This window comes from Pseudorasbora parva, chromosome 15, assembly GCF_024679245.1.
Source record: "Pseudorasbora parva isolate DD20220531a chromosome 15, ASM2467924v1, whole genome shotgun sequence".
NCBI lineage: Eukaryota > Metazoa > Chordata > Actinopteri > Cypriniformes > Gobionidae > Pseudorasbora > Pseudorasbora parva.
Genome location: NC_090186.1, coordinates 30,007,419 through 30,020,068, shown reverse-complemented (window position 1 = coordinate 30,020,068; position 12,650 = coordinate 30,007,419). Strand labels below are relative to the sequence as shown.

General features: G+C 39.0%; 1 protein-coding gene across 4 annotated transcripts in view; it reads left to right on the top strand.

Annotated features, from left to right (window-relative positions):
- The first annotated feature begins 10,448 nt into the window (after positions 1-10,448).
- The window catches only part of armc2 (armadillo repeat containing 2), a 28,073-nt gene continuing 25,871 nt past the window's right edge, over positions 10,449-12,650 (top strand). For all 4 annotated transcript variants that reach the window (XM_067417648.1, XM_067417646.1, XM_067417647.1 and 1 more), the window contains exons 1-4: positions 10,449-10,554; positions 11,148-11,418; positions 12,063-12,135; positions 12,217-12,388. In XM_067417648.1, coding sequence (XP_067273749.1) covers positions 11,204-11,418; positions 12,063-12,135; positions 12,217-12,388 — 460 coding nt within the window. In that variant the 5' untranslated portion in view covers positions 10,449-10,554; positions 11,148-11,203. The remainder of the gene's footprint in view (positions 10,555-11,147; positions 11,419-12,062; positions 12,136-12,216; positions 12,389-12,650) is intronic.

Genomic DNA, 12,650 nt, shown 5'->3' with positions numbered 1-12,650 from the left:
ATTACACCCAAAGGTCAAGGGTTGTTATATAACTGTAAGGGCAAATCTGTTTTGCCAGTACTGTGGCTCAGAGGTGTGTGTGTGTGTGTGTGTGTGTGTAGAAGCAGTTTGCATGTTGTTGGTTGCTTGGTAACAGACCAGACAGCTGATTACCAAACTGGATGGAGTGGTTTAAGATTTCCTAACTACAGATAAGATGAGATTTTATAAGATAGGATAAGAATCCTAAATCAAATTAAGATTTGCTTCTGCAATACGAAATATGAAAGATTTTAAAAGTTAAGACCTAAGATAGAAAGTTTCTGTAAAACCCCCTAGGACATTTTTTAATATAAATGCGATTGTATTGGTCTGAAAGAAGAATGTCATATGGTGAACTTGAGGGTGAGTAAATCATGGGCTAATTTTCATTTTAGGGTGAACTAGTCCTTTAAGACTTTGGGATATTTCTGTCCCTCTCACGTGTAAGAAAATATCTATCATGATAGATAAGTAACAGTATGAGCATTAATGTGTATGGCATAAGGTGTTAAGTAATAGTTAATTTGTGTGTACACAACAAATAATGCAGGCTAAAAAGGACTAATGGGTATTTATATTGTGAATCATGTGCGTGCCATAAATGCCTTAACCTCTGACTCCTCAGGTGAGGCCAGATCTCAGTTCTGTGGTCTGACTGGTCAAACTGTGTGAGAAGAGATTGATGACATGGGGATTTGAGAACTGGGCTGTGGTGTGGTGATGTCATAGCTGATGGGATAATGTGACAGAGAGTAAATGAGAGACAGAGAAAAAAAAGAGAGAGAGAGAGAGAGAGAGAGAGCCTGACTGTCTGTGAGGGATCTCAGGTTCACTATCCATTAGGCAGTAGAATACAATCTGCCTCAAAGCAATGTGACGTATTGCATTCTGTGATCTGTAAATAATAATAAAAAAAAAAACTTAGGCTTTGTCACACATGAATAGAACAGAAGCAGGACATGACTAGCCGTGACATGTATAGACTCAGCATTTAGAGATGGGATGGGACAGGATGGTCAACTAGTCATTAAACAGCTTATGAGTCAATTAGTGATTAGTGCAATGACTTTCTTTTGTCTTCTTTGGTGATTGTAGCGCATCACGTGTTTCAAAGCACTGTGCTAAGTCTATGCTGCGTGAGCGTCTCCAGAACCATCAGGGGAAAAATTGCTGCATGTGCAAAATACTACAAGGTGGAAAGGGGTTTGTAAAATGAAATATTGCAGCAAGATTACAAAGATTGCATCTCTAAATCAAACCAATTTACAGCCATCAAAGTGGCGCATCTTCAGAAGGTGTTATTATGCATAATTAGTTTTGTCGCTATCCGACTACTTAATTAAAATCTCTCCTTAATTTCTTTAATTTACTTCTTCTAAAGTCAATCATTTTTCCTAGTTTAATTTCCTTAAAATCAATATTAATAACATTTATTTTAGTATATATTAATTGGGGATAAACATTGTACATTTGTTTAATTTAAGATTTTAGAGCTCATTTTTCTCTACATAGTAAAATATTAAGAATGAATCTTAAGTTTATAATCTTGGGAAGCTAATAATTTTCTTTAATTTCCCTAAAATGCTCAATTTAGAAGCATCATCTGTGTTTACTTTAGTGTGCTCTGCACTTCACTTCACACATCTCTATGATGTGAAGGTACAAGAAAACCTCTACGAGACGCTGTGCACACACAAAGGCACATACAACATTTGAACGGTGTTCCCAGATGAAGAAGTTCAGAGTTTAAATACCTGTTTGTGTAGGCTAAATGAAAAGGAAAATTGGCAACTCTTTATGGGTCTGTAAAAGAGAGATAAAGCGAGAGAAGAACAAGGTGGAGAGACAACCATTAGGCGGCAGATGAATGGGCAGGGAAATGTGCAGTCCTGCTATCAGTGAGAACTTGAAATCAATGCAGACACAGAAATCCTTAAGTGAAGGACACATCAATCTACTCAATCAGCTGTGCATTAGCGCACTCTTTTCAAACAACAGAGGCCTGATCTAATTGTGCAGCACCAGATCATGTGAATCTGTAGTCATTGCAGCCACTGGGTTGACAGGGATTAATCTTTGTTTAGAATGTCTCCTCTTTTATTGCCCTGTGTCGCATTCAAAAACACTCAGTTTCAGTCAATCTTGAGTACCTATAGAGTAGTATTGCATCCTTCATATCTCCGAAAAGTCTTTAGTTTTATCATATTTATAAAAGAAATATAGGCTGTACCGAGTCTTTCCGGAAAAAAAAAACGAGCGGCTGGAGGCGTATCGTGTGGGCGGAGCTAAAGAATGACGATCGCGAACAAAGCAGTGACGTCCTCAAGCGTGGAGAAACCCATGGCCATCTCAGCTAATACAGATATGATCCAGAATCAAATCTGAGGCAGAAATAAATTGAACAGGAGAAACGGCAACATCAGGACGTCCGTCTCTGTGGTATGTACTGTATTTAGGAGCCTGTCAACATTTCTGTCTTAACTCGCAGTTTATGAGGACATGATTCGGTTTATGGACTATTGTATGTGACTAGACCTTAGAAGTAGCAAGCAAAACGGTTTTGCACGTCAGATTCAGACTAGTGTAACGTTATACAGAACAACAATGGAGTAACCGTTAGCGCGGCTGCTTCCAAAGCAGGACCGAACCTTTATCGCTGGGACCGCTCCGTCAAGAACACACTTCTTTGGTATGATTTGGTGAAGTCCTGTGACAGCAGTGGCGTGGAAATCCACTTTGAGACGCAACTGAAGCGATGTTGTGAAGCTTCCCGTCATTTCTGTGTTCAAATCGGTTCAGATGCAGCGCTGCCTTCCCGGAATGCTGTGCTGAAGCGTTGAAGTCACTCGACATACCCATAGGAATAAAGTGGAGCGCGGCACATAAGTCTTCACGGAGGACTGGATCTGCACCAGAGAGACTGTTTACGGCGTGCATTTCCTCTCTCGCTCTAGTCACGCGCGCGCGCACCCTACCGGGAGAAGAGCCCGTACGGCCCATACAAGGACCTTCCGCTCTATTAACGTCAAGTCGACCCATACTCGAAAAAAAACTCTCCGAAACTTGTGAGAAACCGGAAGGAGTATTTTTAACACAAAAATACTCCATCAAACGTCCAACATTAGTTTTTGAAACTTTGTCTGTTTAGGATGGGAATCCAAGTCTTTAACAGTGTAAAAAGCTCAGTATGTATGAAACAGCATTTCACCCCCCCTTTAAGAATGTTTAATGTGGTCTAGTCTCAGTTTATTGCCTACATATTCATGTTGTCAACATTTTTATTATGCCCTATATGGCCATATATAGTACTGGTCCAAAATTGAGTCACACTGTTTCGCCTTGCATTTATGCAAAGAATGGTGATCTGAGAAAATGCACCTGTCACACGTGATTTTATTTGACCCATTTTGCAAGGATTATGCTAAATGAGTTTGCGTAATAGTTTGCATAATATTGAGTTTGTTCAAGTTTTTTTGTGGCCTTTTTTCAGCTTTGTCGCGATAGGACAGAATTGGATAGTAGAGAAGGAAACAGGGGAAAGAACTATGAGCCGAGACTCGAGCTCAGGTCGCCTGAGGTGCAAATGCGGAAGATGTCGGAGCCCACATGGCTATGGCTTCGGTGAGAACACGTTGTTCGGAAGAATAAAATCAGAAACATCAATCAATTTCTGATGGTAATATTTTGTGTGCCTTTTATTATAATCACTCAATTTACATCAGCGAGAATTAAACTATTGTCCTAAATATTTACAATCCAAGTTGAAAGCATTTAATTCTAGATCCTCCGTACATGTATTAAAACATCTCTCTCAAATACACAGACACACAAACTTGTGTGTATGTCAGGGAAGAGAGAAGGACACAGCCAGCACTTGATAATGTTGTAATGTCCAACAAAGATTCTCTACCATCTGATCCATGATGCTACTCTCCTGTTCCTTTCATCTATCAGAGACCATTCTCTCTCTCTCTCGGACTATCCCTTTCTTTATTACAATCTCTCTCTGTCACTGAGACTGAATAAATGAGTCCCCATGTGCTTTGTGAGACAATAGCACGATAATCTACTGTACACAATCTGTGCCCTTGGTGATTTCTGACATGATTACAAAAGGAAAATGGGCCAAAGTCATGATTTATTAGCACTATTATGTGCATCTCTCACATAACATAGACATATTCAGTCTGACCCTTCGCACACAAACACACACACCAACATCCAACTGCACACTCATCCCTTTGTTTCCCAAGCTGTAGATTCTATTCATTATAGAGCATACAGACCCACAGACATGAGCATGGGAATAAAATCACAGAGTAATGTACTGCAGATGGGGGATGAGAAAGAAGGCTAGATAGAGAAATAGATAGAGCACATTTATGACGGTCCTTAGGGAACCTTCTAATCAGCAGTGAAGGGGGAAATAGGGCTATACCTACATAAATCTTAGGTCAGGGGAAAGGGGGAAGGCACACACAGTAGTGTAGCACCCCACAAACACAATAAACAAAGACAGAGTCCCATTGTGTTCACATCTAATGAAATACTCAAATAAACCTTCACAAATATATATATTTAAAAGAAAGAATTGTACCATAGTACATCTGTTGGCGTACTAACTGTATAGTACTGTATACATATACTGTAAATGTGTGTTAGGTGACATCACTACATAATATCAACTGCCATCATGACTGCAATAATTACGCTCTAATGAGTATTTGCTGTGCCAACATTCCATGGCTTCAATTATCTAACAAAATTATTAGTGTGTATTAGTCTGATTATGCTTTTACATTATGTGCAAATAGGTGTAGCTGGGAGGATAAAATGGGACTTTTTTTTGCTCAGGGTGTGTGACAGTATTGTCCTGCACATTCTTAGAAAGGCGTCAGAGGTGTGTTGACAAAAGTCACAACACGAACACACTGTGGATATTGTCCTCCATGGTTGGAAATGAATGTATGTATGTTTGGGGTTAAAATTAGCCTGACAAGCCAGACCCACATCAAGATGGTCTGGAAACTCACCATTGACAGGGCTCAATCCGGGGGGCGGAATAAACGGCTGTCTTTCAAACTCCCTCTGCACGGCGTGCACGCAATTGGATAGCGCTACAACCAACCAGAGCAACGAAGGTGAAGCGGAGCTCGTTGACAGATTAAACTTTCGCCGTATCCGGTCGGCAAAACTCCGAACACATCTTCCCTTTTTAAGAATGACTTCAGTGCCGTTCTTTGTTGTTTTCTCAGAGAAAAGCTTAACTCCAAGTCTTCCAGAGTCGTGGTCAAAGCTGATTCGAAAGACCGCCGTTCGCCAGTTTCTGTGTTTACTAGAAGCACGCAAACGCAACTCGGCCGTCATTATGTTAAGCCCCGCCCACCAACTCTATACACCATGTGATTGGCCTGACCAGAGTTTGTTTTTTACAGCTCAGAAGTGTATTGACAGTCGCGGCAGATAGGCGCTAGGGTGCGTCTAGATTTCTAAGCTAGGTAAAAGTTATACCAAAATGAAATATATTGTGGCATAAATGACCCTTTATAAATTGTTTTTTAAAACATATGGCCAAGATTGCAATTTTTTCTGAATATCAGCACGTAAATGTGATACTTTAAAAAAAAAAAATCAAGAACTGATATGAAGTGTGACATTTTAGACAGATTACTATACTGTCAATATACTGTTACATCACTGCTGTATCCATATCAGCTGACCAATACACAATGGTGTTTTGATATTGAACAAATCAGCGAGCTCCCCTTCACCGTCGTTGCTCCGGTTGGTGTAGCGCTATCCTATCGTGTGCAGGGGGAGTTTGAAAGACAGCCGTTTATCCCGCCCCTCGGATTGAGCCCTGTCAATGGTGAGATTCCAGACCAAACATCTTGATGTGGGTCTGGCTTGTCAGGCTATATAAGTGCATCTATCCATCATAAAACTGCTCCATACGGCTCCGGGGATTAATAGGTCTTCTGAAACGAAACGAGGCGTTTGTGTGAGAAAAATAACCATATTTAAAACCTCAAAACTGATTTCAAAACAAACCTTCAAACTGCTATGAATCTGTGTATCGATTCATGATTCGGATCGCCAGAGTCACATGATTTCAGTAGTTTGGTAGTTTGACACGCTATCAGAATCATGACATGTTGATTCCGGAAGCTGTGTTTTAAAATCGGCCCATCAATATATAAGTCGTTATTTCGCTTTTTTTGCGCACAAAAACTATTCTTGTCGCTTCATAAAATTATTGTACAACCACCGCAGTGAGATGGACTTTTTAAACGATGTCTTCAATGCCTTTTATGGCTCTTGAGAGCGGAAATGACATTGGTGTCAATGGAGGCCATTCTGAGCCATCGGATTTCAACAAAAATATCTTCATTTGTAGGTGTCGAACAACATGAGGGTGAGTAATTAATAACCAAATTTAAATTTTTGAGTGAACATACCTTTAAATAGGAAAATGTTGGTGTTATTTTGTCACTTATTGAGCAGTAGGCTAGATGGAGCCTTTTACCTCCAGTCTTTGTGCTAAGCTAGGCTAGCGGTGGGTGCGTCAGACAGAGTTATGGCACGCACGGAGATGAGAATGGGGGATAAGGGAGTACATATCACCATATCCATAATAAAGGCTAGATGTCTCGTGCGCGCTGTTGGCCAATGGTGGTCGCCGTCCGCAACTGGCGGCCATCTTGTCACAGGCAGCTCGCTCACTCATAACAGTGTGTTCTAATGGTGCATGTACTTTTAAATAACCATAACTTGCTCAATTTTCAACCGATTTTCAAACTGTTTCATTTATTATAAATGTCAGAGATGTGGTTATGACACTACATACTTGATAATGATAATGAATGAATAATTATAACAATGGACTTCAATATGAAAGTAACATTGAACAGAACAGATAGGTGCAATGAATATACATACACACAAGCTATTTATGTTAAATCAATTTATAGGCTATTAAAACTGTGTACCGAATGGCAACATGAGAAATTATATATATTTATACACATATACAGCTCTGAATTTTTTTCTCCAGAGCTAGCTATAGCTAATATATACACACACACACACACACACACACACACACACACACACACACACACACGCACACACGCACGCACGCACATATATATACACACTGTTATAATAAGAATATCACTATTATAATATATATATATATATATATATATATATATTTTTTTTTTTTTTTTTTTTTTTTTTTTTTAATTAAACAAAACAAAAAAAACATGCAAACTAAGTTTATTATTGGTTGTCATAAAATCGTTATTGGTGTCAATAAAACCTTTATAATTGAACAGCTCGATTGTGGTCTCAGCCCCCTTGATAACGTGCATGTAAGTTAGCCGTGATACACAAGCTGCACGTTTAAGTCGTTTATCGGGGGAAAAAAAGCTGCAATTCCAACATTTTAAAGCATCCAGATCTGTAGCCATTTTAATAATATTTGTAAGAAACCAAACCATTTGTAAATCCGTCAAGATTTCAGCGAGATTTATGTTCGTACAGATCACTCATCTTACATCAAGTTCCACAGAGCCCAACAGAAAGCTTGCCTGTGACAAGATGGCCGCCGGTGATGGCGATGGTGACTCCGCCGTAAGACATCTAGCCCTTATTATGGATATCTATGCATATCACCCCTTAATAGAAAAGTACATTTCTGTCAGTGCTGTCATCACTATATTCAACCTCAAATTCCATCCCATCACCTTTCACCCACCTTAGCGTGCTCTGCATTGTATCTTGTGCAACCGGAACTGATTCATATAGTTGTTTGAAATATAGCACCCCACTCAGAGCTAACAGAAGTGAGAGAGTGGGTGGCTGGCTTTTCTGGACAGCACTGTAAGCAGATGAGTCAATCAGCAGTCTGTCGTCACTGGGTCATAATCAAAGCCCCTCTGTTAGAAAAGAAAATGGCAATGTCAGCTGCTTGCCTTGTTCTCACTGTTTTTCTCTCAGCAAATACCACATATAATATGTTAGATGGAAAGGACAAATGTTTCTAAACAAAACACAGAACTAATCTAGATTTATGTTCATGTTAATCCCAAAACACTATAGAGGTTTACATACACATGTATACATACATACACACACACTCCATGTGCCATTTTTATCCTAACAATCTATCCTGGCTTAGTGTACATGCTTGAATGTGTGTTTTTATTTATGCTGAGCAGGCTAAAACATGTCTGGTACACTACAGGTATATTTATTTATGTCAAGCAAGGTAAAAGAAGTGATTGAGTATATGCCGGGAAGTGGGAAGAAACAATGACAGCAATGTATTCTGAGATTTAGTTACTTGTACCACTGAGGCATGACAATCTGAACAGTCTCCAGCTTGGTAGTGACATTTCCAGCCACATGTGTTCATCTATCGATTCTTGTCTGGCTATCTCCAGACCAAGCACAGTTTAAGATTAAACATTGGTCTGGGGGGAGTCTGCTCTGTATTTTCTACTGAACAAGAGGCGTGATAGACGAGCATAATTCAAATGAGTCTGTACGCAATTGGATAGACCTTCAATAAATCAGACCACAAGAGGCGTGATCAATGGGCATCGATCCATCGCTTCTCTATCCGTCGTTGTGTTAAGTTAGGTGGATAAGCCAGTTTGTGATTGGTTCCCGCAAAAGTGTAACAGAAGCAGTAGAAATTAACGTACAGGTTTCCAGACTGAGCTGCAGGGCGAAATCAAATCGCTGGCAGATCAGGCTGGGTTTACCCGCAGTCTACCTCTATCCTACTTTCATGGAACAAACACAGATAAAGATGCTAATCAGCATATGATCTACAACAGCCAGACAGGACTAAAAGTGACAGACTTTAATTTTCCCATTAAGTCGGCATGAAATGGAAGTCATTACATATTGTGACATATATCAGAGTGAAAATCATAAATCATTTATAACAAACACTGCAAAATTCCATAAAAACAAATTTGATTTCATGTTGACTTCATGAAATCTACAATTAAATATAGCATAGTTCCTATTAAGCCTACAAAAAACCCCGTTAAAATCTCTTTGTACATAGCCAAAACAAAAACTGTAGTGCTTCTTGATGACATGTTGACACAAGCTCAAAGTGTTTGACAGTTCTTACTTTGTGTAAAGTCTAAGCAAGCACATTGCCTAACCTCCTCATCATACATTCGTGAGCTATCACTCCGTTCTCCTTTTTACCAGGTGAGGGAGTCAATGTGTGTCCAAAGGCTGCCCATAAGGAACGGGTTGCCAAGGAGACAGCAGCCAGAAAAATGATGGTCCTTGCAAAGCAAACCAATTTACCTCAATGACGTAGAAGAAGAGCAGCCAGCATCAGTGGTGTATGTGCGTATGTGTCAAGGTTCACAAGATAATTAAATTTAGACCATTCATGCAGCCCTCTAAATACAGATGTGTGCGCATCATGCTAGCGTTATTAAAAATCTGACAGGCAGAAAAAAATCAGTACACTTTACATAATGTTATCAAAATATGGCTCCACACTTCCCTAGTGACAATGAAAGAGGGCAACCATATCTATGCAGCCATTGGCCAATGAGTACTCTAGTACTAACTCCTTATTGGCTAGCTCCTCCAATCTCATTACACCAATGAGGCTTCTTGTATCCATGAGAATGAAGCTTGTAGAGTTATTTAAATCTAACCAGAGCCAAAAATATGGCTCATGTGTGCGTTTTACTTCATGATGAACAGAGAAATAGGTTTGTAGACTATATATAGTGTGTCAGACAAACCATGTCAGTCTTACTTGCAGAGTACAATGAGAGAGGATCATTTCAATATGGCATTAAGAAATCATCCTTATTCCTTTATGTGGATTTTCTTATTTACAACAACATGTCAGTTAAGATGTTTGAAGTCTTTAATATACAATTTATTTAGCCATGCAATGGGTGGACAGATTCTCAGAAGACTTAAATGACAGGACAAGCTCTGTGGGAAATGACTGTTAAAAACCACAACAGACAAAATAATGTTAGATGTCTCAGTTTCAAAAAGACAAGCACGTTCTCCACTATTTGCATAATCCTCCATTATAGTTACTTCAAGAAATTTGAGATATTTTTTTAGTCTATGGATATTTCCGAGGACACTGCCTCGTTTGAACAAGGCTACAAATGTGTAGCTTTAAATTCCTTTTTTTATGTGTCATTCTGAGTGGGTAAGTATCAGCTCACTTATGTTTCGTGGTTATAACTTACTGTCCCCTCGTGTCTCTGTAAACCTGATTTTTTGGATTTTGCATTGGACACCAAGCAGGTGAGTTTTGGGGAAGAATTTAAATGAAAAAATAACTGTCGTTTTCCCTTTGGAAATATTGGTTTCAAACAACAAAAGCTTCAGCGTGTCACGTGACCAGGCGCGTGGCCGTGATTGACTCTGTGGTGTGCGTCCCTTTGCTAACGTTACCTGCTCATCTTTCTGTATTAAAGATGATCTCTTTAAAACAGTGAAACAAAGACTCGTTTGGAAATCAAGGTAAAGATTAATATTGTTTGTGTGTGCTGTTTACATTACGCACTGCCTAAAATATCAAGTTTTCCGATGAAGTAGGCTACTGGCAACACTTGATACTAATTGTGTCTTAGATTATTATTGTTGCTTTGTTGGTTACCTGAATTTAAGATCACGGGTTGTTTATCAGACGAGTTTGTATTCTTTAGTTTCTTTTCACAGTATATGTTTTTAATGTTTTGTTTTGCTACACCCGAGCTACTGGTAACAGCGTTGTGTGTTTCCATGGTGACGGTACGTGGACGCGCATTCTTGTCTTGCGCTAAACGATATGACTCAGGTTTATAAACAGCTGAACACGTGTGTGATGTGCATTTAAAATTTCTTTTTAAAAAGGTATTAAAATATAATATATTGAAAACTAGTCTTACAGGGCAGCAAATCACTGTGAAGACTGAGCTAATATGAGAATGTCAACAAAAAATGCAAAATATAGTCTCCTATAGATTTCTGGGACAGCTTAATCTTTATATTTCCAAGAGACAGCTAATGTTGTTGAAATGCTCCTTCTTCATCTTCTCATAGTTATGCATCTTTCCAACCTGTTTTGGTTATAGAATAATGGTCAAGGTCTCAGGCTTTTGAGACTGGTACACATCCATATGGATCAAGCATGTCTGGAATGGAGCTCCATCAGGACAAAAGTGAGCGTGTCCACATGAGCACTGGCCTCAGGAAACAGACAAGTGCTGAGATAGTATCAGAGGCTCGTCGCTCTCTCAGAACTCTTGCCACACAGCGACCTTTCACACCTCAGGAGAAGCATCGGAAGCTCTTTGGAGAATCATCTTCTCGTGCGCATGATGGACGACCACCATCTGCATTCAGGTAAAACAACATTGAAAAGGATACTTTTGTGTTTATACCTTCTTTTGCATGTATTTAAGGCTTATTATAATATTTTGAATTAATTATGGAGTGCAACAGTACCTGCCCACTTTTTTAAGAGGCCTTGATTCTGAAATGATTTTTCCCCTAGGGATTTTTAAAGTCTTAATTTAACAGTTATAAGCCAAGAACCAAACCAACCAGCTAGAAGGTGAATCACTCACAACATTACAAACTTTGATTTGAAGCAAAAAAAGTATTTGAAAATTAGAAATAAAGTTAAATGAGTAGTTAACAGCTTTTATTTGGGAAATAACTACTATCCCGGGAAGTATTGCAAGCAAAAATATTTGCAGAATCATGGGTAATGTCGTTTTTTCATGAATTTGGCTATTAAACAATTATTTAAAAATTAAGTTGAAATAATGTAAGCTCAATGGCTTTAACAAAAGAATATACCGATTAACAACCTCATAGCTTACAGATGGGTCTGTCCTATGGGGAAAATGTTTTTTTTTTTTTGAACTTCCAGAAACCGACTGTTGCACTCTATAAAGTACTTGAATTATATATTAACTGTTTGCTTATTCATACTATACGACTGGTATGCTGGTTTAAATTGCTTTCACAAATGTCTTTTCAAGTCTTCATGGCCGACATTTTGAAGTTCCTGACTCCAGGCCCAGCTCTGGAACTCGTCTCAGCCCACTGGAACATGTAAGAGACTTTTCAAAACGTTATGTCAGACTATACAAATGAAAACAGGAAACGGTAATTGAAGAGTTCTTTCAATCCTAGAAACCCAGGCTGTCTGTGTCCCTGGATGTGGATGGCAGTAATGATGAAGCAACTCTCCCCAAACCCCCAGCTGAACGAGGGAATACCAGGATAGGATCAGGAGGCTCTCGAGCCAGACTGCTTAGAGCATCATCCATCAACCCACTACCACCCATGACATCACACACAAAGAGTAAGATAAGAAAAAAAAGTGTTTTATTAATCTACATTAGGTTGAATGAATAGATGAATAGAGAAAAGATATTGCATGGCAAGATAATTTTTGAAATATCTTTCAAAAATTAATATGTATATTCACCTGTCAGACAGATTGATAATCCTCTATAACTTCATTGTGTCCCGTGTCAGTGCCTATGAAAAGATGCTAGCTGTTGAAGTGTTTCACACCAAACCGAAATGAATAGACTATTCCAAAAATCAGATATAAATCAGTT